General features: G+C 40.1%; 1 protein-coding gene across 1 annotated transcript in view; it reads left to right on the forward strand.

The window, feature by feature from the left end:
* Positions 1-8,271, forward strand: part of NDFIP1 (Nedd4 family interacting protein 1) — a 46,510-nt gene extending 38,239 nt beyond the window's left edge. Inside the window, exons 7-8 of the mRNA XM_003900286.4 lie at positions 406-511; positions 7,220-8,271. Of these exons, the coding sequence (XP_003900335.1) occupies positions 406-509 (104 nt within the window). The 3' untranslated portion in view covers positions 510-511; positions 7,220-8,271. The remainder of the gene's footprint in view (positions 1-405; positions 512-7,219) is intronic.
* Positions 8,272-27,926: the final 19,655 nt, after the last annotated feature.

A 27,926-nucleotide genomic window follows, 5' to 3' on the forward strand; every position in this document is an offset into this window, starting at 1 on the left:
CATTTTTTCTTTTTACTTGAGAAAATCACAGTTATGATCTCTTTTGTTGTTGTTGTTTGGAGTTAATTATATTGGCATGCTTTTTTGGAGCTCAGTAGGTAGATTTTAATATGTTTCTCAATGAGACTTTCGTATGTAAATGTTTGGCCGCATCTTTTATTTCCTTTTTAGACCAATTCAATTCTGAATGTGCAAAAGACACTATTGATTCTTGCATTATACCTTTTCATTGAAGGATGAATAATTTGGTATGAAAATCCTTTGCAGATTCTGGAGGAAATTGCTCATGCTTTGATTACCTTTAGCAGAAAAATAACAATGTATTGCTATCAGGAGAGGGATTTCTGGGGAGGGGACTTACCATGGAAATTATAAATTCATTCATACTTTTCTTTTTTAAATTAGGCTTTCTCCTGTTTCTCAGAGGATTTATCAATTATGCAAAAGTTCGGAAGATGCCAGAAACTTTCTCAAATCTCCCCAGGACCAGAGTTCTCTTTATTTATTAAAGGTATTAAAGAAAAAAAATTTATTCTAGTCCCAGTGTAACCATGTGCTACATTGTAGATTTCTGTTCAGTTTTAGAGTAAGTATCTGTGGTAGGGGGATATAGAGAAGGGAAGGAAGGCACAGTCCCTGCCTTTTAGCAGTTTCTTGTCTGGTAACAGGGATTTTTATAAAAAGCTATTGACAAAGTCAAATTAGAAAAATTGCCATAGGAGAAATTGTTACTTTGTGCTTTGACAGTGTGAAAGAGGCAGGGGTCTTAGCAGTCATCAGAAAGCTAGGATATTTGGCTGCTTGACTGAATCCAGCATCCTGAATCCCCTGCTTACTGTTGTACCAGTTCCAGAGGATGACATTCAGAAGGAAACCTTCAGGCCTAATCACTTGTCTCTGCCCCTAAATCCCAGAACCTGGAGAGACTGTGTAATACTTTAAGAACTCCGTTTATCTGGGCTGCTGACAAGCCCACCAAGTCTTCCATCTCTTAAAATTGTCATTGAGGCTTTCCTGATGGCTTTCTTCAGGTTGACATTCTGATACCACTCTAATGTAAGGAAGGTCAAACCCAAGAAAACAAGAGAAAGGACCTTTTCCCTTGCCTAGAACAGGAGGACTAAGCCCTGGCAAGGCTCTTTGATTCACACATGATTTTCCCCAGAGGCTGACATTCCATCTTACATCAGTGGCTGCCTAAAGGAAGAGGTAGAGAATCTTGAGAAAGAGTACACCAGAGAGAGCTCTCTTTGGTAACAAGTTCTAATAGACTTTCTTGGACTTGGCTGTTTGTTCCTTGGGACTTTTGGGGACTGTGTTGATCATAGAGTAGAACCTTGAGCACCACCTAGAGGCCAGTCCAGTTGAAGGTCTTAGGCAAAGCATTGTAAAGGGTAGCTGTAGTAGTTCAGGTAACTTTACATGATAGTGGAGAGTGTGGGGAAGAATTTCAGAATCATCTGAGGCAGAGTGAAGAGCAAAAATAGGGAAGTATGGAGCTTGTTCAAAGGACAGTAGTTTGATTTGGGGCATAAAGGAGTATTGAGGGTCAAGGCTAAAAAGTCAGGTTGAAACAGGTTTCTGAAATAACCTTGAGCACCAAGTCCATTTAGTAGAACCATCAAATTGATAGAGCCCGTGACATGTTGAGTCAATGCAAGACTAAGCCCACGTGGAACACGAATTTGTTCTGTACTCTCAGAGTATCAGTTTATATAGGCAATCATACGCTAATAATCAGATTCTCAATTTTGAAGATTTGTGGTGGTCTCAGGAGGTATGTTTCAAGAAAATAAAGCATCTACGATAGTTCATTTTCCAAGTGATAGAACAGCATTGAAAACTTTAGGCAACAGAATAATATAATGAGACCATCTTGAATATAACAAACATTTTTTCAAGCATTGTATATATAGTAAACTAAAATTAACATTCATGGAGTTTTCCATGTGTCAGATAGTAAGCATTTTACATGGATAATTAAATGTATGTAAGTAAAGAAGGCTTAAACTGCTTTTAAAGTTAGTTTCTTCAAAGAAATATATACTAGTATTCGTTACTAAAAAACAGGAATCTTTGCGTGTTTAAAAATGTGTAGCATGTCATGAATTTGAATTCAGCCACACAGTCTGGATGTAGATGAACATTCACACCACTGGCCTGGGCCTTAATGCTTACGATGTGTCTTTGTTTATGTCTGGAACATAAGAGGCTTATTAGATATTCTTTGCAGTTTTATTTAGTTACCATTGTCATCTTTCATTTTTATATCTGATTGGAATTTATAGTTAGCCTTAGGTTTAACTTTTACCTATCAAGGATTCAAACGTTAGTACTATTGGATTGCTACAAGTCCTCCTTATGAAGGATGCTGAAATCACCTAATATTTTCCCCCTGATACATTGACACCCAAAATATACTGAGGGGACAGATTTCTTTCTCTTTTAAAAAAAAGTCATCGATTCTGTAGGTGTAGTTTAATGTTAGCTCTGAGTTTCTAAATGGACTGAGATCACACCTCTGCCTATTCTCTTCATCCTTCAGTTAGAAGGAAATTTGGATCTTTATTAGGGGATTGCATACCTCCTTCATCTTGGTTCTAAGCATAAGAAATAGCAGTCCAGTTGACAGAAAGCCTGAACGTCTCGGTTTTCCTGTGTTGTTTGGTACTTTACTGAAAATTTTGTTGTTATTGTTTGGATTTTCTAAAATTTCTGAAATGTTTTTTGATGTTCTAAATTTAAAACTATGCATGTGGGGTTGTGATTTGAAGTAGGCAGTCCTTAGTAATAATAATGTTGTAGGAACTGCTAAGGGAGATTGAAGTGATGAACTTGCGGGTGCTTCAGGAGTTATACATTAAGAGTTGTCAGAAACGTACTCAGGTAAATGAATGCACTCCATTGGAGGGCATAATAGAGTTTATTTGCTTTTCTGTTTAACTGTGATACCCTGGTTTATTTGAAATCATTCCTGGCACACCCAGAGAATTCAGAGCTCTAAATTAAGGGTTTGAGGAACTTACAGCAGACTTTAGAATTCTAATGACTTCACTAATTTTCCAGGGATCCCCAGAGGGAACCTGAAAAGCCATAATATCCTATGGGACTGAGTTCCCTTTGTCCATTGAAAGGGTAAGAACTATGTCCAGATCCAGATGTAGAATCCTTTCTTTCTCTAGTTCAGAGGACATTTAGTTTAATTTTGTTAGAAGACATACTAGGAAACTGTCATGTGAAGTATGAAAGCTTTATTTTTTTTCCTCCCTATGGATTCTTTATTATGTTTATCACAGTTTTTAAAAAGTCATTATCTGCTAATTCCAACATCAAGATAGATAAGTCTATTTGTATTGATGGATTTTTTCTCTTGATTCTGGGTTACATTTTCCTGTTTTTACATACCTGGCCAGTCGTTTCTTTGTTGCAGCATTGTCGGTTATCATATTGTAGAGACTGTGAGCTCTGAATTTTGTCGGAAGGTTGTTGAGTTTTTGCCTAGCAGGCAGTCAGATTACTAAAGGATAACTTTGATCTTATTTCTAACTGTCATGTACAGTGATTCTTCCAGGGAGACAGGGGTAGGGGAGAGGGAAAATGTAGTTTAAAAAAACCTAGGCTAACTCCTGCTGAGGAAAATCACTGGTAAATTAGTGACTCCTCTGCTAAATTGCCTGTCTTGACATTGTCAACCTGAAGTCATCAAAAGGATCAGAATACAGAGTTTATGCAAGTAGAAAGCTGGGAATGGCCAATCAGAGAACACAAACTTTAGAAGATGGGGTCAGTGTTCCCAAAAGCTTTATTTTCTTTTATGGACTTCTACTTCTTTGATGGAGATGTCACCAGTTAAAAGATAGCTGAAGAAAGACACAGGTAGGGAATTTTTAAAATAACTTTGCTGGAAAGATACAGATACAGAATTTTTAAAATAACTTCACCATAACAGAAAAATAATACTTACCATATTGTACTAGGATTTGGCAATTTACTACAAAAGGGTGTAAGAATAGTGACTTTTCTAGTCAGGCTACCTAAAATATAGTACAAATAAACCAATATTGAAGTGATCCCGAAACACCTCTTTCTAATCAGCCAAGTAGATGTTACAAAAGCTAAACATTAGAGCTCGTGTACTACTATCATAGGGGCAGCTCTCAGGTTCCCTTTCAGAGTCCGTTTAAGCTTAAGGGAGGGAAAATGTATTAATAAGCTGTTATCTGTTTTCCTACTTCATAACAAAATGCCAGAAGGAACTGCTAAAGGTGTGCACAGTGGCCATCAAGAAGTATGTGACTGGGCAGGGCGCGGTGGCTCTCGACTGTAATCCCAGCACTTTGGGAGGCCGAGGTGGGCAGGTCACCTGAGGTTAGAAGTTTGAGACCAGCCTGGCCAACATGATGAAACCCCGTCTCTACTAAAAATGCAAAAATTAGCTGGTCGTGGTGGTGTGCACCTCTAATCCCAGCTACTTGGGAGGCTGAGGCAGAAGAATAACTTGAACCCAGGAGGTGGAGGTTGCATTGAGCCAAGATCATGCCACTACACTCCAGCCTGGGCAACTGAGCAAGACTCTGTCTCAAAAAAAAAAAAAAAAAAAAAAAGTATGTGACCGAGGAGGCAGAAGAAACAGATAACCTGTTATAAACATCTGTACCTGAAATGGTAAAAAATGTAAAGTGTTTATACTTGTTCCTATTTACCAGTTCACTGGAAAATACATTTTTATGGATTACCACCTCCTCTGATGCTGCCAGGTGAATGAGGAGTTAGCTACAGTAATAACGTGGTAACACAGTTGATTGGTTATATATTGGTTATAATAGTGTCTTATAACACTATTTGTGTGGTACCAAAAGCACTTGTACATACGAAGCATAATGTATTTTAAAATTATTTATTTTAACTACATCTGAAATAGAAGGAAAAAGAGGAGGTTTTTGAGCCCTAGCATTAATGAACTAGGGCCTTCATAATTTAAAAAGTGACCTAGTGACCTGTACCTATTAGGCATCAAATATTTTAATTTTTTTCCATGTGATAACAGACACTTTCATTTCTCCTTTTCTGTAATTTTTCTCCTATTCCTTAATATCTCTTTTATTAAAGGAAATTCATCTCAAGGTAAAGATTTACTTATTGGACTGTGTTATAAGATAGCAAGATAGTAGAAATGGTGTTTCCAGTAGAATTTTTGCTAAACAAAATTTACATAATATCTCCAAGAAGAACTGGTTGTCTTCCTGTTGGGATTAAATGATCTGTAGGCTACTGGATTCCTTTTTTTTACAAAGTGATCTGATCTACAATTTAGTAATGTGGTCCAGAGTCCCTAAGATCTGTTTGTCCTTCAGTTTGCGTACTGCCAGCATTTCTGTAACACTGCCATTCAAGCCTCCAAGTCTCAGACAGCAGTGCCTGCTAGCAGTCTTTCATTTGGAAATTGTGTAGTGATTGAGATTACCCACTGGTCACCTATCTAGGTCCTCTTGAGAGATTTTAATTTAATTTAATTTAATTTTTGCTTTTCTTACTGAACAAGCAAAGGGATTTTTAATGTTTGTTGGGTGGCAGGCTTTGACTTTGAGGAATCTATTAAAGCTGTTTACCTATGCTAAAGCATCATAAACTAAGGTAGTGACCAGGTAATTGTACCATATTGCATATTCTTGCAAACTCTGTTTTGACCTACTAGTCACTGTTTCATCAGTTTTCATCTGTTAAACTGATAAAACAGAAATTACTTATGTTTATAATGAGTCTGGCCTCATTGCAAAAATGTTCATTTAATATTCATCTGCCAATTTTCTTTTTGCTTCTACTTGGCTTTAGAATTCCTTATATTCTTGTGTCTCTGTCTCTGTGCTTTCCGAGGTCTTTCAGTCTCTTATATCTCAATCTAAAGAAAAGATGTCCTTGTATCAGTTTCAGTGGTTTACTTCAAATCACAATACAAGTGAATTTATAGTTTGGGAAAATGTTGATAATATTAAAATATGTTAATTTCCTCCAGTGTGTTTGTAGTGTCTCTCCATTTTGGCAGCCTTTTAAATATTTATGCAGTAATTAATCAGAAAAGATACAGAAGACGTCAGGCATAGTAGCGCACACCTGTTAGTCCCAGTTACTTGGGGGGCTGAGGCAGAAGTATGGCTTGAGCCCCGGAGGTGTAGGTTGCAGTGAGCCAAGCTCGCGCCACTGCACTCCAGCCTGAGTGACAGACTCTTGTCTCCGAAAGAAAAGAAAGAAAAGACACAGAAGAGTTTCCTGTGGCTTTTACAGTAATCTGGGGGATAGAAAAGTAAGTTATGGACCTATATGTGAGCCCATCTAACTCTTACTTGTTGCTGAGTACCACAAAATAGTTAATAAATATTTATTAAGCAGTAAATGTATCTCTTTAGTGTTTCTTTTGTTGTTAATATTTCTTCTTTTATTGTTAATATAGGGAATTACTTGTAGTTTTTCTCAAGTTGTTTTCATGAGAACCAAAACAATGTACTAGTACAGAAATGCCTCAAAGTATTAGATGAAAACTGCATTTAGTAAAATGCATAGGCATTATTTTGAGAGCATATATATCAGTCGGATACATTCCTTTCTTAAAATCAGTTTGAAACTACATATATTATTTTAAGAGAAACATGCCCCCAAAATACAATGACTTTTTTGGAAAACTTGTTTTTTAAAAGTATTTGTGGTACCTGTGAGTTTATCCTTGTTTTCTAATTTTGCCATGCTCAATTGAGGTATAGCATGACGTCGTTGACATCCTTACTGGAAATCTTCCTTGTGCAATATCTAATGGAATTGTTAGGGTAAACAGTAGCTTCAGGTATATTAGGAAAATTACCTGTGCACTTGGATTATGCTCTCTGTCCCAAGTTACAGTCACTGCTGACAGGGTTAAGTGTGGGATGCAGTAGCACTGCTTCCATTCTATTCTTTTGTTAAGAGGTTTGGAAAGAGAGACTCCTGACTTCAGGAGTTTTTAGAAAAAGCATTCCAGTTTTTTCTAGTTCTAGAGGCCTTGATAACTTTAAGAACTGAAATTTTAATGTTTATTGAATACCATGATGTCAGTATACAGTAATCTTAAAACTATGTTAAAATGCACTTGTGTCTCCAAACATCCTGCCTTCTTTTGTGACTACATCCTTCTCTTAGCCAAAATAACAAGCTAACTAGAGTTTCAATATTCAATATCCTTCTCTGGCAGATGTTTTCTGGCAAAGGCCTTCCTGCATTTATGAATTCTCTCTCAAGAAGCAAGAGAACACCTGCAGGAAGTGAATCAAGATGCAGAACACAGAGGAATAATCACCTGCTTTAAAAAAATAAAGTACTGTTGAAAAGATCATTTCTCTCTATTTGTTCCTAGGTGTAAAATTTTAATAGTTAATGCAGAATTCTGTAATCATTGAATCATTAGTGGTTAATGTTTGAAAAAGCTCTTGCAATCAAGTCTGTGATGTATTAATAATGCCTTATATATTGTTTGTAGTCATTTTAAGTAGCATGAGCCATGTCCCTGTAGTCAGTAGGGGGCAGTCTTGCTTTATTCATCCTCCATCTCAAAGTGAACTTGGAATTAAATATTTTATTGTAAGATATGTATAATGCTGGCCATTTTAAAGGGGTTTTCTCAAAAGTTAAACTTTTGTTACTGTGTTTTTGCACATAATCCATATTTGCTGTTCAAATTAATCTAGAAATTTATTCAATTCTGTGTGAACACCTGGAAGCAAAATCATAGTGCAAAAATACATTTAAGGTGTGGTCAAAAATATGTCTTTAATTGGTAAATAATAAGCGTTAATTTTTTATAGCCTGTATTCACAATTTTGCAATACTTTATTGTACCTAAGGGATTCTAAAGGTGTTGTCACTGTATAAAATAGAAAGGACTAGGATACAAATGAAACTTAATTACTAAAATGTAATTCTTGACACTCTATAATTAGAGTCCCTCACCCCCATCCCCACCCCCACCCCCCCTTATTTTCCTTTTATCTCCTGATGATTAGGCCAAAGGCTGGGAGTAAGGAGAGGATTAGGTACTTAGGAGCAAAGAAGTAGCTTGGAACTTTTGAGATGATCCCTAACATACTGTACTACTTGCTTTTACAATGTGTTAGCAGAAACCAGTGGGTTATAATGTAGAATGATGTGCTTTCTGCCCAAGTGGTAATTCATCTTGGTTTGCTATGTTAAAACTGTAAATACAACAGAACATTAATAAATATCTCTTGTGTAGCACCTTTTACTGTAGATTAGTGCTTAATTTCTTGGCTTGCATTTGTTGATTGCTAAGGCAATTTTTTCTAATCTTAGGGAATAATTCAGTAGATGTGATTAAAAAACTAATGTTGGATCAGGTTTTTTTTCTTCATTTTCAGCACAAGAAGTCCTCTTCTTTCATATCCTACTAAATACATTCCTAAAAATGTATATGAACATTGGTTCTGTAAAAGATAATGGACTAAAAAAGTAGAGAGGAGTTGTAGAGATCTTAAATCATTCTGGAATTCCTAATTATGCTTCAATTTTTAGACATAATTTTAGATGATTTATTTCCAGTGTTTTCTGCATGTTCGCATTTGTTCTTTTTCTCAGTTGAATGCACCAACTAGTTTGAGTCCTGTGAGCATTCAGTCAGTTGAAATTAAAGATTCCTCATTTCTCCTGATTTCTATTCTTGTCTCCATGTTACATTTAGAGACCAGTGGTTTTTATGATATCAGCCATTTGATTTTTTTTATTTTCTATTTAAGAAATATAAAGAAAAAATACACCAAGATGGTCAAATTACTACACAAATCAGCACCAGCACAGTCTGATAGCTGCAAATGTCCATTCATCTGCTGTGTGTGAATATCCAGAATCAGCATAGGAAGTCATTTAGGATGTCAGTATATAATGCACAGAATTGTGGGTTGTTTGAAAGCCAAACAGGAAAATTAGGAGCCTCCTGGATTGACATTTCAATGATCCTTCCAACCAGTTTATGGATTATTATGAATAATAGTATAGTGTGTTCTTGTTCAGAAGTTATATTTGATAATAGAGGAGGGAGTTTTATGAAAGCTTCTTTGAAGATTTTTTTTTTTTTCATTTTGAATCAGATTATATCAACAATGGAGTTTGGAATTTTGTATGGCCTATAATGTTTTAAGTTCCAGAATGAAAAGGTCTGTAACAATCTGAATAGATGTGGACACATATAGCAGAGAGAACTATGTAAATTATCTTGCAGAACAAAATAGAAGGGTCCTAAATCACATTAACTCAAACATTGTAGACTAGCTTTGTGTTTATTCTTCAGGTCCTTATGCCTTATTTGGTTTTGTATATTCAACGAACTGAAATATTTGGAATTCCTATTTCTACATATTTGGTAGTCCATAAGACTTTGTCAAATGTAAACCTACAGTTTGATGTGCTTTAAAATACCTAGTCAAGAGGATGATTTCTCTTTAATCGTTTAAATGTTCTGAAAGTTAAAATCTTTTGAGGCACATAAAGTTGGCACCATATATCATCTGGAGTCCTTACTGGTATTCAGGATGAAAATGTTCATGCTGCATTGTTGATTCTCATTTTTCTCTCCCATTTTCTTTCTCACTTGGATACGTTAATACTGATAATGGATAAAGGGTGAGATTTTATAATAAATGGTTTTAGAAAGGTATTCATAGGAACCGTGGTTATTAAGGTTATGGAGTAAACTAGCTTGGACCTTGGGCTACAGGACAACTAGGATTCACCTGTAACGACACAGTGGCCTGTGTTTCTTAACTTCTTGTTGCCTTTGAAACTCTGTACGCCTATGTTTAAAGGGTTCTGTATAGTCATTTTTTTTTCAGAAAGTTACATTGCTTTGTATAGAAATAAAAGGCATTATTAAAATTTGCTTGTTAAAAAAACAATAAGAATGAATATCTTTACTAATAGGATCGATTTTGTTTAGAGTTTTAAAGAAACAACAAAATTTTTAGTGAAGTAAATGATTTTTTTTCCCCTTTGCTTTCTTACTACAAATCTGACTTGAGCTCTGGCCCACCGTGAGTCATTATTAGTACAGATGAAGTTTTGCTTGGTCTTCACTGTGTTCTTTTACTAAAATATACTCTACTTAGCTATAAATGGTTTACATTCAAAGGAAGAAATTTACTGAAGTGGAGTATCAGGACCAATAGAAGTGATACTTCAATTTGAGTGATTGCCTGAGGGGGCAAGATTCTGAGGTGAGAATCGACAAAACTAGACCCCAGCAAAACTAAAGCCCTGGCCTCAGGCTTTACATCCAGTCCAATGCCCTCTTCCCATTGTCCCAACCTTCTGAAGGGTTGATGTGTAAACACTGACATAAAATGAAAAAGATCATTTGGCCGTGCTTGTAAACATCAGTAATCTAATTTTAACTTAAAACATGCTAAGAATAGACATAGAATTGTACATTTATGTAAAGTAGGAGGGTGTGTGTATGTGTGTTTGTAGAGATGGATGAATAGATTTTTTTTTTTTTTTTTTTTGAGACAGGGTCTCACTCTGTAGCCCAGGCTTAAGTACAGTGTCGTGATCTCAGCTCACTGCAACCTCCACCTTCCAGGCTCAAGTCATCCCACCTCAGCCTCCCAAGTAGCTGGGACTACAGGCATGTGCCACCACACCCGGCTAATTTTTGTATTTTTAGTAGAGACAGGGTTTTGCCGTGTTGCCCAGACTGGTCTTGAACTCCTGGGCTCAAGGAATCCGCCTGCCTCGGCCTGCTGGAATTACAGGCGTGAGCCACCTCACCTGGCCAGTAGGAGGGTATATTTTATGAAAAAGTAATTGTGACCCCTATTACCTACCTGAATCTGGTTCTTGGTTAAACCTCAGTGGTGAATATAGGTTAATCATGTGCAAAATGTATAATAATTTTCAGGTTCTGTGGGTGGTTCAGCTATTTAGAAGATTTTCACCTCTCAGGCTTTTAGAATATGATCTGAGGGATGATGAGGGTCATAGCAGAAGGCAAAATATGCTTCCACAGATGGTTTGTATATTTAAAAAAAATTTTTTTTTGCATATTTTAAAGCCTAAATAGTATTTCTAGCCTATAAAATGGATAAGGTGGATTGGGTGAGAGCATTTGTTAAAGCAGTAGTACAGTACTCTTGCATCTCCTTTTTCCTTTTGCATTTACCTGTACACGTTTGTGTATGTGTATAGTTGTGTTCTTTTAGACTACTTACAGAAAGCGCTCTTTGACAAGTAGTGTCTGCACGTTGGTTCTTTGTAGGCCCTGCTATTAACGTGGAAGACATCTCATAGAAATACACTGGGAATTCCCAAAAGGGAGAGTAAGTTTAGGTTGAATGTAAAAGAGGTTTTCAGGAGGAAATGATGGTTGTAGAAATTGATTTTGTATCATCTCCATTCTAAAAAGAAGCTATTTTATAACCCAGTTTATTGTATCACCTACAACTTTATGGCCTATGGAAAGAACTGCTCTTATGTAAAGTATATGAGTTGAGAGCTGTCCTCCCAAGGCCAGTTTCCCTGACTATAAAATCTTGAAATAGTCCATCTACTGCATGGCATTTTAATCCCCTCAGTCCTCCAGTTATTCTCGTAATTTTCTACTTGTAGGATAAATACGTTACTCAAAGGCTTTGGGTTAATTTTTATACCTGTTTTTACTAAAGCCTGTTTCTTTTTTTCTTTACCAAAAAGCATTGTCTTCTGATTTTGAGAGTTTTAATTCTTAAGTTTATCAATTGATGAATTAATAAAATGTAAATGTAAATTCACATCTCTTAAACCTGAATACAGAACATATGAATATAGAGGATTCTCTTGCATTTATGCAGGATTTTACCTAGGTCAGAAACTGAGATGCAATTGTGTGAAATAGAAGTCGTCCAACCTGCTTTGTATGTTGTTCATTCTGCTCTAAAAGCAGCTAATTTTAATCATTTATGTAGGAAATGTTTCACAGACTTTTCCCCATTCATTAGTGATTGCAGATTCATAGACATCAAAACTGAGAAAAGTGGTTTCCTCTAAGTCTTTTTTTTTTTTTTTTTGAGACGGAGTCTCGCTCTGTCGCCCAGGCTGGAGTGCAGTGGCCGGATCTCAGCTCACTGCAAGCTCCGCCTCCCAGGTTCACGCCATTCTCCTGCCTCAGCCTCCCGAGTAGCTGGGACTACAGGCGCCCGCCACCTCGCCCGGCTAGTTTTTTGTATTTTTTTAGTAGAGACGGGGTTTCACCATGTCAGCCAGGATGGTCTCGATCTCCTGACCTCGTGATCCGCCCGCCTCGGCCTCCCAAAGTGCTGGGATTACAGGCTTGAGCCACCGCGCCCGGCCTCCTCTAAGTCTTAACAAAGATTAGTGCTGGAGCTCTGGGAAGATGGCAGTATTCATTGTCATTCTTCAGTTGTCTGGAAGGTTCACGAGTGATATACGCAGCCTGGGAAACAAGAAAATAGGTCAAAAATCTAAAAGAAATCTCTAAAATAGAGAAGATTTCCCTGACAAAGCATTATTAGAAAAAGCATAAAACTAAGGAAGTTCTGCCTTCTGGTTATGAAACCCAGCCTGATTCTAATGAAATTCATCCAAAATGCCAAAGCTAGAGTGATTTTCACCTTGCATAGCTGGGTTTGCATTCGTGTCCCGTGCTGAGAGCTGCTTTGCCTCTCACTTCCCCTCCCCCATTTAAGCCAGATACTTCCTGTGCCAAGTTGGAGAGGATTGGAGCAACCTATCATCATAACTGGGCTAGAGTTATTCTTGATGAAACTTCCCTCTTTTCATTTGCAGAACCGTCAGAAATGCCTAAAATGCTACTTAAGTGGGGTTTTAGAAAGAATTTTGCCATCTGCTTCCTGATTCCACATCTTTATTTTGACAGAACATTTCATAGGCCGTATTTGGCAGTTCCTCTGTTTGGATGTCATTTTAATATGTTGCTTTTTTCTCTGATTATCAACACTGAAGATTTTCATGTATTTGATTTATTTCCAGTTTATATTTTAACAGATTGCAGATAAATCAGTGATTGCAGAGAAATCAGATGGATCAACATTTTCACCAACTATTTATTACTTTTTATGTATTTTTATTTATTACTAGTATGCTTTGATACTGTATAGTTGATGAAAATAGTGGGCACTGGTGACCTGAAGAAGCAAAATTAGTAGTACATATTTTTCTAGGTTTGACTCAGTGACTCTCAAGCCCTAGATCTGTATACGCATGGTTGTCTGTAGGACAAAAATCATCTTTTTTTCCTCTTTTTGGTTAATTATATATTTTGTCCCTGAGACTGTGTGTGAAGTGAGTTGAATCTGTATAACCTGTTTTTGTCCGTAAGCTCTTCTCTGATTTAGCAGTTCTCTAGATTTAGGTATTGGAATTATATATATATATATATATATATATATATATTTTTTTTTTTTTTTCTTCTTCTCCAATGTCCACCTCATTGAATTATAGATAGACTTAGTTTCTATAGCAGTTCCACAGAGCTTCCAAATGAGGGCAAGGATAATGGGTAAGTAAGTACTTATCTCTCATCTTCACTTCCATAGAAGGTTGAGTGCAGTACATTTGTATCTACACTTTATAAATTATGAAGTAATTTTTCATTAAAAAATTTTGCCGGGCACGGTGGCTCATGCCTGTAATCCCAGCACTTTGGGAGGCCGAGGCTGGTGGATCACAAGATCAGGAGATTGAGACCATCCTGGCTAACATGGTGAAACCCCGTCTCTACTAAAGATACAAAAAAAATTAGCCAGGCATGGTGGCGGGCACCTGTAGTCCCAGCTACTTGGGAGGCTGAGGCAGGAGAATGGCGTGAACCCAGGAGGCGGAGCTTGCAGTGAGCCAAGATCGTGCCACGGCACTCCAGCCTGGGCGACAGAGTGAGACTCCGTCTCAAAAAAAAAAACATTTTGATGACTGCTGAGTGCGGTGGCTCTCGCCTGTAATCCCAATACTTTAGGAGGCGAAGGCGAGAGGATCTCCTGAGGTCAGGAGTTTGAGACCTGGCCAACATGGCAAAACCTTGTCTCTGCTAAAAATACAGAAATTAGCCGGATGTGGTGGTGCCCACCTATAGTCCCCAGCTACTTGGGAGGCTGAGACAGAAGAATCGCTTGAACCCAGAGGCGGAGGTTGCAGTGAGCCAAGATTGTGCCTCTGCACTCCAGCCTGGGCAACAGAGTGAGACTCCATCTTAAAAAAAAAAAAAAATCATGGAATTGATGGTTGGGTGAGATTAAGAATTATTTTGTCCTTATATAGGTCTCAAAGCTCATGGCCACAATATGTTCCTCTTCAGAACGGCAGGACTATAGGAAGGAATGTGCATTCAGAGCAATAGGGAAAGGCCACAGGGAAATTAATTTCTAAGTATTTGGTTAATTGATTGTGGACTCTTCCTTGGAAGTCTTTAAACACAGAATAGATCCTCCTATTTGGAATGACTTAAGGGTAAAGGAAAAGCAATGGATTAGCAGGCCCCTTAAAGACCCCAAGAGCTCTAGAGATTTGTATGTGGCCCATGTCAGTGACAGATGGAACAGTAAGTTCAATAGATGTCATGTGTGCCATTCCCAGGCTATGCTTCCTTTAATGTAGTGACCTACTGGGAGCATTGTCCTCAATTGTCTGCAAGAGGGAAAGGAGTACATCTAAACTTCTTGTAAACTTAATTTGGGTGGCTTATTACCTACTGCTACATATTTTTTTAAAGATTCAGTGATCCAAAAAAACTGTGCTTTGCCCAGAATTCCAAAATGAGAAAACCATAAAAACCACCTCTAGGGCCGGTCGCGGTGGCTCAAGCCTGTAATCCCAGCATTTTGGGAGGCCGAGATGGGCGGATCACAAGGTCAGGAGATCGAGACCATCCTGGCTAACACGGTGAAACCCCGTCTCTACTAAAAAATATAAAAAACTAGCCGGGAGAGGTGGCGGGTGCCTGTAGTCCCAGGTACTCGGGAGGCTGAGGCAGGAGAATGGCGTAAACCCGGGAGGTGGAGCTTGCAGTGAGCTGAGATCCGGCCACTGCACTCCAGCCTGGGCGACAGAGCGAGACTCCGTCTCAAAAAAAAAAAAAAAAAAAAAAAACACCTCTAGTTTCTGGAACCATTTTTAAACCTATGTTGATTCTGAAGGAATTTCATTTATGTAGCATTTTCTCATGTTAACAGTCCTTCCCCTAAGGGACTATGGGTAGGGGAAAGAAGATGAGGTGGTAAGGAGGCGCTGGAGGAGATGAAGTCTGATTTGTTCAGAAAGGACCGATGGAGGAGTGGAGCAGATCAGTTCCTTTTGTTCTTTGCTCCTGCTTTAATCCTTCAGACCCACAGGATAAGATTGCCAGCTAATTGCAAGGAGCCCATAAAAGAGAATTGGCCTAAATTGAAGAATATATTTAAGAATGAAGATATATATATATATTCATTCTTCCTTTATTTGGGTCACTTTGCTTTACCTATGTTTATGTCTCCAAAAAGTAGTTGGATACCCTCTTGAGAGGTTTTCTTTACAAAAAAGAAAAAAAAAAATTCTGAAATTCCAAAGCCTCTTTCCTTGCCATTGTAGCACTTAGGCAAAAACATGAAGAACTAAATCCACTAGACTGTAGTTTATTTATTTATTTATTTATTTATTTATTTATTTATTTATTTATTTTTGAGACGGAGTCTCGCTCTGTCGCCCAGGCTGGAGTGCAGTGGCCGGATCTCAGCTCACTGCAAGCTCCACCTCCCGGGTTTATGCCATTCTCCTGCCTCAGCCTCCCGAGTAGCTGGGACTACAGGCACCCGCCACCTCGCCCGGCTAGTTTTTTGTATTTTTTTAGTAGAGACGGGGTTTCATTGTGTTAGCCAGGATGGTCTCGATCTCCTGACCTCGTGATCCGCCCGTCTCGGCCTCCCAAAGTGCTGGGATTACAGGCTTGAGCCACCGCGCCCGGCCTAGACTGTGGTTTAAACTTGAAAAAACAAAAACCAAAAAACCCAAAAAGACTATAATATGCTTTATAGTGGCATTTTTATACAAGTGACTCATTGCTAGAAGTGTATTGACCATTTTAAAGTGCAATCTGATCTTTCATGGGTAGACATTTAAATTCTCTGAATACAGACACTGTACTTGGGACAAATTATTATATTTGTACCTTGGTGCCAATCTTACTCATGTCCTCATTGGGTGCTTATTTTCAAATACCTGATCCTTCCAAAAACAGTATACTAAAACCTGTCATTAAAAATATTTCAAGTTTAATAGCAAGCCATGGATACTTTTTACTGCCTTTTATTTATTGCTGGGTGTATTTTATTAGAAGGAAAGGTAAGTAAATGTGTTTTGCAGAAAATGTGTAGTATAAGTCAGCTCCAGTAGCAGTTATTTTTTAACTAGATGGTGGAGCATTTACACACTTAGTTTATTAGTGACCTTCCCATAAAATTTTTAGGAACACAGGGCCAAACAGAGGTCATTAGTTTATCCAAGCCAGCCCACTTCTTTGGTGACATCAGACAGCTGAAGAGAAGCCAAGAAACGTTCCCTACATCTTCAAATTCTATGTATCCTTGGCTTTGCCTCCATCCATAGTATTTTATTCCCCTCAGAAAGAATTGCAGTTAGAATTTGTATAATCACCTGTGTTAGAAGTGATGCTCTACTTTGAAAAATATAGTTTCTATATATTATAAATAATTGTGCTCTGCCTTCTTGCATATAGTTGTTTTGGGCCTTTGTTTGATAAAAACTATCTTATTAGCCAGTTATGACATACATGACCTTATGCTGGATGTAGTATATACAAAGGTTTGTACAAGACAACCCCTGAACACAAGGAGGTTCTAGTCTGGGAGGAGACTGGTAGGAGACAATGTTCTTTCCTGTCCAAGAAATCTTAATATGTAATGTTTTTCTGCTTTGTTTGCATAGTGATGGAAGAAGCTTTTTACACTTTTCAAGCTTGCTGCTAACTTAATTTTCACCAGAAAGGCACTTTTAAAGATGTTTGCAAAACCAAATGCCCTCAAAGGAGAGACTACTACCACTTGAAGAGGCCATCCCCAAAAGGGCCAAAAGGATGGAGGGGGAACATCTCAGGGTTCTATGCAGCCACGACCTAGAAAACCAGCTGCCAAGGGGACTTGTGACTGTTAGCCTAGGGCTTGAGCCCTCGCTCCCCATTTACTGGTTGTGTAATCTTGGGTCATTTGCATGCCGCATCCAAGCTTTGATTTTCTAATCCATGTGCTGGAATATTTTCTCACAGGGCCATTTTTAGGGAGGTAAAGTGCCCAGCATCTAGCTAACAGCTCTTCACAGCTGATCAGCTAGAGTATTGGGTCTAAGGGCAGGACATGAAAAGCCCAAACCTATAATTCAAATCAAGGGAATCATTTCCTTCTTAGGACCATATAGCTGTCATAAACCCTGCCTTTCCTCATTCCTTCTTTCCTAAATGTCATTAGGCCATCCCTGATAAATCAGACCGTTCTTATCCTCCTAAATTCCTGCAGCCCAGATGAGAATGCGGTTTACTCTTGCTTTTCTGGTAATACTATCATATGTTTATGTAGGAACTTATATACATGTTCATTTCATCTTCACAGATCACTATAAAAGGGATTATTTTGCGTTCTTTACCACCAAGCAACCAAAGTCTCCCTCCCCTGGCAAATAATTTTTCAACACTCAGCAACATCAAAACACTCTATAAATTCAATAAACTTTGATTCTCATTTCCTTTCCTGAGTTCTATAGGCTGAAACTCTGGCCTCTTTTTTGCTTAGTCCATTTGTATTACATTACAAGACTTGCCATATACTATCTTTGTATGGATTTAGGTCTTCAAAGCAGCCTTTGAACTTCTTATCCTTTGCTTTGTTTCTTTCTGCACTGGCCTTACATTCTCTGCTACTTTCCTTGCCCTTTCCATGTCTTCTTTGCTGGCCTCTCCACACCTCCCCATCCCCCTGTTTCCAGTGCTGCTTAGATCACTCTTGTTACTTCTCCGTCATAAATTCCTACACAGCTGTAGATAGGGCCATTTTCTCAGTGGCCACTTTCCCTTTCTTATCTCCAAATCTTGCCATGGGCCATTTGATCCTTAGTTACTTCTTTTGTTTTGTTTTGTTTTAGTTTTTTTGTTTGTTTGTTTTGAGACGAAATCTCACTCTTGTCACCCAGGCTGGAGTACAATGGCGCGATCTTGGCTCACTGCAACCTCCGCCTCCTGGGTTCAAGTGATTCTCCTGCCTCAGCCTCCCAAGTTGCTGGGATTACAGGCACCCGCCACCACGCCTGGCTAACTTTTGTATTTTTAGTAGAGACGGGGTTTCACCATGTTGGTCAGGCTGGTCTCTAACTCCTGACCTCAGGTGATCTGTCCGCCTCTGCCTCCCAAAGTGCTAGGATTACGGGCGTGAGCTACCGCGTCCAGCCTAACCCTAGTTACTTTCTATCTTCGCATCCCATCTAGCCACATCCAACAAGAAAACCACATACCTGCTTTCTCTTCCTGAAGCTCTCCAGGGAATGCTCCTGAATGCCCCTGGATAGATGGTTCCAGCCTGTGTCTGTGCCCCCCACCCCAGCCCTGCCAATCCAAGCCTGTCCAGATAGGGCCTGCCTGTTTTCCCCTTTACTGGGGGGTCTGGGGAGCTTTTCATAGTTGTGGCATTTGTCACAGTGTTCACAGGCTCACCACTTCATGCCCCGTCAGTACTAGTTTGGCTTGGCCATTAAACAGAAAGCATTGGGGTATCCTCTGCTCTTTGCTCTCTCTTACTACACAGATCACTTCCAATGGCATCTGCATGAATCTGTGACAACCCTCGGGCCTCCATGGAGAAGCACCTGGCTAGTCCCAAATTTCATAATCCTTTTGATGCTTCTGAATTACCTTCCACAAAACACTAGGATTCTGTAAGCTTTTATTTGGAATTTTATCTTTAAAAAACAGCCTTAATCATGTAATAAAATATATTTTCAAATGTGTGTTCAATTGTGTGGTTATTTGTGCTCTCATTTACAGACATGAACAAATACTAAAACAATATATAAATGAATTTACTCACAGTACTTTATTTGGGATCTCAGGTTTTGTTTTATAAAAAGCGTTCTGCAGCTGAAAAAAATGGCTTGAAAACCACTGCCCTAGGTAAACACTCAACTCATCTCTTACTTTGCCTAAAACTGTTAGACCATTATACATTTTTTTTCCTCCTTCAATCTTACAGGGGTTTCAAAATGCCCTGATTTTGCAAAAGTTACGAGCACATCTAAAAAGTCACTTTCTAATCCTACTATCTCCGAAAATCAACTGTTTGTTCTTTTTCAGACTTGTTTTTGTGAATTTATTTTTACATAGGTAGTACTAGCATACTGGCACAGCCCAGTGAGATGAGGTCTCTTAAGCCGTTCTGTTTATGTCAGATGTTAAATTTTGTAAATAGTCTTTTGTTGCACTGTAGATTATCTTGTCTTTTTCTGCTTTTCAGCTCGTTCTGACAAATGCCGCATGATGTTTTTGTTTTTGTTTTTTTTGAGACAGAGTTTCCCTCTTGTCACCCAGGCTGGAATGCTATGCTGCCTTCTCAGCTCACTGCAACCTCCACTTCCTGGGTTCAAGTGATTCTTCTGCCTCAGTCTCCCATGTAGATGGGATTATAGGCGCCCGTCACCACATTTGGCTAATTTTTGTATTTTTAGTAGAGATGGAGCTTCACCATTTTGGCCAGGTTGGTCTCAAACTCCTGACCTCAAGTGATCCGCCCCGCCCCCCCCACCAGCCTCCCAAAATGCTGGGATTACAGGTGTGAGCCACCACAACCGGTCTCGATGATGGTGTTTTTAAAGCCAACTTCTAATACCTCTTTTTTCCATTGCTTCATTGCTAAGAGGACTAATTAGACTTTTGCAACAATTATGACAAAGGCTTCCTATACCCTTGGTCTTCTTTCATCCATAGGGCATCCAAAAGAGACCTGGTTTCTCTGTTGATTGGAAGTTCACGTCAAATTCCTTGATCCTGGGATTAAACCTACAGTAAACATGTATATTTTTTTGTGTTGCAGATGCATATCATAGATGGACAGTAATGAATACCATTTATTGAGCATTTATCATGTGCGAAGTACTCTGCTTTATTCTTCACAGGTACATTTAATCATCTCCCCAATCCTTTGAGGTAGGATATCAAACTATGATCCTTGTTTTATACTTTAAAAAAATGGAGACTCATGTTAACTGACTTGCCCCTTACCGTTCTTAAGTGGGGAGGCTGGGATTAATTTGGTTTGTGTTGTTAGAGCATGAATTCTTAACAATAGAACACTCATCATCTTTCCTGTGTGTGCACCTGCTTCCATTTCTTTTTATTCTCCTGTCCCTTCTTGATCTACACTTTTAACACATTCCTTTCTCTTCCCACAGGGTTCCCTTTATTGAGGGTGGGAATTGGGGGGGATTCTGGACTGCAGGCACAGGACATCTGCCTTCCCACAGCAGCCTGAGATGTTTTCTTCTTTGTGCATGTTCCCCATGAGGTGGGCTCATACCCCTCCGTCAGTGTGCCTCCCCACCTCACCTGGAGCATGGCTTCAGTGCCCCCACCGCCACTCCCAGCTTGTACTGCAGGGTTTTTTTAATCCTTTCTCTAAGCCAGTGAGATAGGCACAGCTGATGGTATTCATCTTTCTAGCTAAGAGTCAGATCAAGTGCTGGACAGAGACAGGGCAAGTTCTCTCAATTAAGCAAAATGTATCTCGAGACAGGATTTCAATTTTAATTTCATATTAATAGCTTACATGTATTCAATATTTATTGTGTTCAAGTGCTGCTACAGTCCTTTTCATGCAGAATCTCTTAACCCTCCAGCACTGAACAGCAACAGCGCTATTATCCCTGTTTTACACTAAAGGAGCTGGCTCCCAGAGAGGTGCAGTAACAGGTCAGGTCACACAGTGGATAGAGCAAGAATACAAATCAAGGCACTCTTGACCACTAACCAATACTTCTCCCCCTACCATCACCCCTGCCCCCTCCTCTTTTTATTTTACAAAGTTAACCCATGTTTATTATGGAACATCTTAACTCTGATTTTTAGAAATCTGCCTTCTGTCAATAGCGCAAAATAGAGTGTTTCATTAGCCTCTTAAAATGCCAGCAATTGTAATGTATACAGATGTGAACCTTCATGGGAAGAGCATGTGTTTATGTTAGCAAAGAGTGACTAAAGCTACCCAGTTGAGGTCATATATATTGAGTTATCTGTAGGAAATATTCAGTTAGATTTGAGAAGTCATGATTGTTATTAGTCTCATCCTTTAAATTGAACTTTTATTTTTTTATACTCTATTTAGATCAAAATCTGTTGCAAATCTGAAAGGAAGCTATAATCATTTACTGTTATTCAGTATACCTTTCTAGTAGCTTTATAGATAAATGCTCGAATCTAGTCCTTCTCACACTTTAATATGCATACAAACTACCTGGGAAGCTTGATAAAATTCAGGTTCTAGTTTAGGAGGTCTAGACTGGGGCTTGTGATTCTGCGTTTGTAACAACCTCCCAGGTGATAACCAAACTGCTTGGCCAGAACTAAATTGTCATGAGCAAGTCTCTAATCCACATTAATATTCAAGAAAAAAATTAAATTCAAAAGTGCAACTTTACAGGCTGGGCCTGATGGCTCACATCTGTAATCCCAGCACTTTGGGAGGCCGAGGTGGGCTGATCACCTGAGGTCAGGAGTTTGAAACCAGCCCGGCCAACATGGTGAAACCCCATCTCTACTAAAAATACAAAAATTAGCTGGGCATGGTGGCACATGCCTATAGTCCCAGCTACTTGGGAGGCTCTGGCAGGAGAAACTTGAACCCAGGAGGTGGAGGTTGCAGTGAGTAGAGATCACACCACTGCACTCCAAAGTGAGAATCCATCTCAAAAAAAAAAAAAAAGTATAACTTTACAAACGCTACTTACAGAGTAAGCCAAAACTCAAATTGTCATGTAAAAATAAAAATAAAAAAACCTTGTCCTCAGGCTCCAAAGCAGTCTTATTTTCTTGGAGTTTCTTTGGGCTTGATCTTAACTTCCTTTCTGATGGCATCAGTGCATGCAGGAAAACACATTAGCTTTCCCTTCCTTTGTGAGTTGAGTCTTCTGTCTTCTACTAGTGTGACAGGTGGGTCATGGCTTTGGTTAGCCCACATGTCCTGCTTGAATGATCTTGATCTACAGTGCATTTTCTAGAAAATGTTTTCTAAATCTCCATTGTTGAGAGATCACTGTGAGGTAGGGTAGGGAGTGTGGGGAAAGATTCGGACCCCCAGGGTTGAAGATCAGCTTGGTTTTGCCTGTGTGCATATAGTTGATAAAATGCAGGAAAAGTTTGTCTCTTCCCCACCTTCACTTCCACCCACTGTGAGCCTTGCTCATGTCCAGATTGGGCTCAGGATGGCAGCTGTGGATGCTCAGAGCACAAAAGGCGTCTTGTTTGCCCAAGGGTCTATCAGTGTTTAAATAGAACTGGCGGAAGCACAAGCACACCATATCAGCAGCTTATCAGGGACCATGGTTTTCCAGGTACATTTGCTAGGCACTCGAGTTTACCCAACTCCATCAGCACTGAGTTAAATTGCAAGGCTGGGCTGTACTACACTGAGCCAGGGCAGGGAGAACAAGCCAGTTACTGGGGATGAGGGTGTCAGGGGCCCTCAAGACCTTATTTGCATTCTGCCCCACATAGAGGATAAAGCTGTGATAGCCTGTGTACCAAGAGGCACCCAGAGAGAACCAGTCTGGCTTAGGAATGCACCCAGAAGGTGGGATGAGTCCAGGCCTCCCTATGGTGGAAGTAGTTAGAGATACCTCTTGTTACCCTGGTTCTCCAACTTAGTTTACCAGGTCTATAGTTATGGTTAAAGGAGGTGTCAGTTGGGGGCCTGTTAATGTCTTAAAATTGTATGCAATTTTGGGGTTTGCAAATGTCTCTGCATTCCTATTTCTCTGGGAGCTGGCCTATGAATCAAAGGACTAAATATTCTTGTACTATTTGGGCTGCATCTTCTTTGAGGGTAATCTTCAGGGCAAATACATGGGTAGCCTACCTTAGAAATGAGGCCTTTGCATCAATTATAATCACTCCTACTTTCTAAGCACTTGCTATATGCCAGGTGCTGTGCTAAATACTTTATAAATATTATCACACTTAATTCTCAGAAAATCTTATGAATATAGGAATTTTTATTTCTAAAAAAGTTATAATTTACCCATGATCACAGAGCTAAGTAAATGATAGAGCTATGATCAGAACTTCAACTTTCTGATTCCATATCTGTTAGCACTGTGGAAGGCTGCCTTTGGCGTTTTAATATACTTATTCGAGTGTTTCATAGACATTGGTTAATTTCTCTAACTGGCACAGAGTGGGATAGGTGGCTCTTTTTCCCAAACTGGACACATCTTTTCCCCAAAGTGAAGCCTACATGAATTTTGCCCTATTTATATATCACCTATGCTATTAAGTTACTTACCATTTAAAATTTTTAATTAAATGTTATTTCTTACCCTCATTCCTAAATAATAGCTATGGAATAACCATTGATGTGCTATTTGTTTCCTCAAATCCACACTAAACCAACTACGTAACCATTAAAATGAAAAATGCATTAGCCAGGTGTGGTGGTGTGTGCCTGTGGAGAAGAATTGCTTGAACACGGAAGGTGGAGGTTGTAGTGAGCCAAGAGTGCACTGCTGTACTCCAGGCTGGGCAACAGAGGGAGACTCCATCTCAAAAAAAAAAAAATACTATGTATTAATACTGCTTCATATCATGTAGAGTGTCATCAGTATATTGGTGCCATGCTTTAAAAAACCCTAATGTATGATTTAAAGACTACATATCTATATTGCAGCAGACCTGTGGGTAAACTAAAATACCCCCTCATGCCACCCACCCCAGGCAGCCCTTCTGGCACAGGGACAGGCTAGGGTCGTGAAGAGTGGTGCTAAGAGCATCGGAGAGGAGGCTGGGTTTGACTCCAGGGAAGGCACTCTTACGGTGGAGGCCACGCCCTGTATCTTTCAGGACCTGTTTTAGTTGCTCTAATGAGGCAATGATGCCAAGAAAAAGAATGTTGCTTAGCTCTCCTGGAGGGGGTTGAAGGATTCCAGGCACTGGGGCAAGAATCTGTGCTCTGTGTGCTTTTGCTGAAAGGATATTGCTGGGATATTGAGGGTTATGGAAGAAATAACCTTCCAGGGGCAGAATTGTGCAGTAAGGTCCCTCAGCCTAGGATAAAAAAGGTCTCTAACGAAAAGCCCACTTATTCATATTTCCATTTTAACTCAGTGTTCCTCTCTAAATTCCATACCCTCTGGGGCATAAGCTGAAGGAAAATTTCGAGTCTGATTGTCTGAAATTGTATGTGCATTTGACCTACCTTGCTATGTCTTTAATAAAAGCAGCTGAGGAATCGTTCCTAATTTCTTAACCTCACTGTTATTCCAAAATAGGCTAAGACCCTCAGTAACAAAGCATCCTCATTATCCTCCCCAATAAAATTGCATTTTACATGTTAAACTTTTTAATTTTGGACCTTAACCAACTTTATAATTTGGCAATCCCTCTAACCAGCAAGTTAGATAAAGAAGAGCAACATACTGATGCTCTGGGGAACAGAATGCTGGAGTCCGTCTTCTTTCACCTGCCTGGGTAAATCAGAGTGTGGAAAAGGTTATTTTGAGCACCAGCTGTAGTAGGATCTCTCTGATTAGGGCCACCTGTATCAGAAAAGTAACATTTGTCTGCTGCGCAGCTGAGCTGGTGTCTTGCTAGTCCCAGACACAGCTATTGCCTCCCTATAGTCTGTTACTATTTCACTGAGGAAAAAATGGAAAAAAGGAAAAGGAAAAACAGTCTGCTTTTGGACAGGGCTGGGTGGGCTGGGCATTTAGCATTCCAACTGTCCTCATCCTTGTGTTCAGCAGTGTCTGACCCGTGACACTCTTCTGGGGACTGCAATAGTGCGGTCCAGAAAACAAAATTCCAACTCTCTCTGGTGCAGCTCTAATCTTCCTCTATTGTCAGTACCCAAAATGACATGGCCTGGCCAAGAACTCCCAGATATGGTGCTTTTAACTCCCAGATATGTGGCCAGGCATGGTGGCTCACGCCTGTGATCCCAGCACTTTGAGAGGCTGAGGCAGGCGGATCACCTGAGGTCGGGAGTTCAAGACCAGCCTGACCAACATGGATAAAACCCATCTCCACGAAAAATACAAAATTAGTCAGGTGTGATGGCTCACGCCTATAATCCCAGCTACTCGGGAGGCTGAGGCAGGAGAATTGCTTGAACCCGGGAGGCAGAGGTTGCAGTGAGCCAAGATTGCGCCACTGCACACCAGCCTGAGTGACAAGAGAGAAACTCCGTCTCAAAAAAAAAAAAAAAAAAGGAAAAAAAGGTCTCTCGCCAGCTTCAACTTCATATCCCATTCTCCACAACAGCCCCTCCTCCCCGCAGGAGTTGTGGCTGGAGTTTACAGGAACATCAGGCACAAATGGAATGCTGCCAGTCGCAGGAGATTCCTAGGGAGATAAAAAGCACATCTTTGACCACTTCTTTACCAAACAGACCCAAGATGTGTAATTAAAGGCCCTGGGACTCTGCTGGAAATAGGTTTAAACTTGAGGTAATCCCTTCTGGCACTTCCTCTTCCTAATAACCATCAACAAAAATCAAACAAATCCACCTGGCTCCAGTCGGTAAGTCTGCAACCAGCAAAGGTCACAGGAGGAGGAGTGATAAGAGAAGAAAGCAGCCACAAACAGAGTTACTGGAAACACATGTTGTGACGTGTTAGAGAAAGACTCCTGCCAGGACCATCCTGGCCCTGAGAAGGGCCCGCTCTGCTGTCTAGAAACTCATTCTCTTCCTCGTAGAAAGAATGCCAGCACAACATGGGAGGAGAAGCATGACTTGGGGGAGCTCATTGGTGCAGCGTGCCTTGGTCTTTCTCTCTGTGAGATGTGACTCAAGCCAAAGAGGACGCCGGGGGGTGAGGCAAGGCTTAACGTTCTTCTAGAGTTAATTTCCCCCATCTCTAAAAGTAATGTGTAGCCATTATTGAAAATACTGACAGGCAAAATAAAGAATAAAATAATTATCCCTAACTCCACCATGCGCTGATTACCCCGTGAACATTTTGGTGTGTCTACTTCTAGTCTGTTTTCAGCGCCTGCATATATGTACAGGTAGAAAACAGATAAACACACATGCAGGGGACATTTTTTTTTTTTAACTTTTAAGTTGCATTTCACTGTTTCATTAGTCAATTTGGGCTGCGGTAACAAAATACCACAGACTGGATGCCTTAAGCAACAGAAAGTTCTTTTCTCACTGTTCTGTAGGTTGTGAAGTCCAAGATCAAGGGGCCAGCTGATTTGGCTCCTGGTGAGGCCTCTCTTCCTGGCTTGCAGATGGCGGCCTTCTCACATGGCAGAGAGAGAGCTCCAATGTGTCTTCCTCTCCTTATAAGGCCACTAACCCTATGGGATTAGGATCCCAGCTTGTTTAACCTTTATCACCTTCTCACAGGCCCTGTCTCCAATTACAGTCACGTTGAGGGGGCCTGGGCTTCAACACATGAATTTGGGGGTATACAATTCAGTCCAGAGCACCTGTGCAAACTCTTTTGACTCTGCTTTTTGTTTCACTCCACTTGTCTTGAACATCTTTTTTCATAATCTCTAGTCACATCATTTCAAGTGGCTGAGTCATATTCCAACACATGACTGTACCATAATTTAATGATCTGTGATTAATGCCCCCTCCCCTCCCCATTAAGTTATGTTGTGGAAATATCTTGATTATTGCAGCAAGCTGGTTTTTAGCTGAAAGGGCAGATGTCAGCTGGCTTGATCCCGCTCAGGTGAGCTCAACAGCTTTCAATGGGGAGAAGACTTTGAGTTTCCAGGTGACAGCTGAATCCTCACTGGGTGAATCCTTACTGGTGGCCCATGCCCGAGGCACCTCGAGGACAACATGGAGAGTACCCCAGGAGTAAGGGCAAATTCGGTTCCTCTGTGGTGCTCAGAAGATGTTGACTGTGGAAGCAGAGGAAGTGGGTCAGGATTATATGGCTGTGGAGTGGCAGTTTGCTGAGGGCAGTGAAGTACAGACAGAAGGACAGCTTTAAAGAACAGAAGTCTTCATTCCCTTCCTGGGTGTCTTTGGTCATCTGGGCCTTGATGGTGGGGCCATGCCAGATAGAGGGGTTATGATGCTAAAATCTAGCAGGATTACTGGTGAACTTGGCCCTAGGTTTCAGCAGGCTACCTAACATTTGTTCCCTCCATGTGTTCTCCATCTGTGATGTTTGTAGCAGGGAATTGCAATTAGGGAAAGCTGCAAAGTCAGGACAAACAGAAGAAACCTAGCAGTGAGCAAGAAGTGAGTGCCAGGCCGGGCTGTGGCTCAAGCCCAACTCAGAGGCTCAGACGCTGATCACTGAGGTCAGAGATCTGCAGACTATCTCTGGCTAACACGGTGAAACCCCGCTCTATTAAGAAATACAAAAACCAGTCAAGGACGCGGGCGAAGCCTGTAGTCCCAGCTACTGAGCTGAGGCCGGAGTAGGCGTGAACCCGGAGGCGGAGTTGCAGTGAGAGCTGGAAAGATCGGGCCACTGCACTCCAGCCTGGGCAATGAGCGACCCAATCTCAAAAAAAAAAAAAAAAAAAAAAGAAGTGAGTGCCTCCCAGGTATGAGGCTGGTACCTGTTCCCATCTCCATTTTCCAGTGGGGATCCCCATGTGCAGGAATGTTGAGTCACTTGCTCAGGGCCGTACAACTGAGCCAGGTGGAGCTGGGATTCCATCCCATGTTTAACCACAG

Source organism: Papio anubis, chromosome 5 (genome assembly GCF_008728515.1).
Source record: "Papio anubis isolate 15944 chromosome 5, Panubis1.0, whole genome shotgun sequence".
NCBI lineage: Eukaryota > Metazoa > Chordata > Mammalia > Primates > Cercopithecidae > Papio > Papio anubis.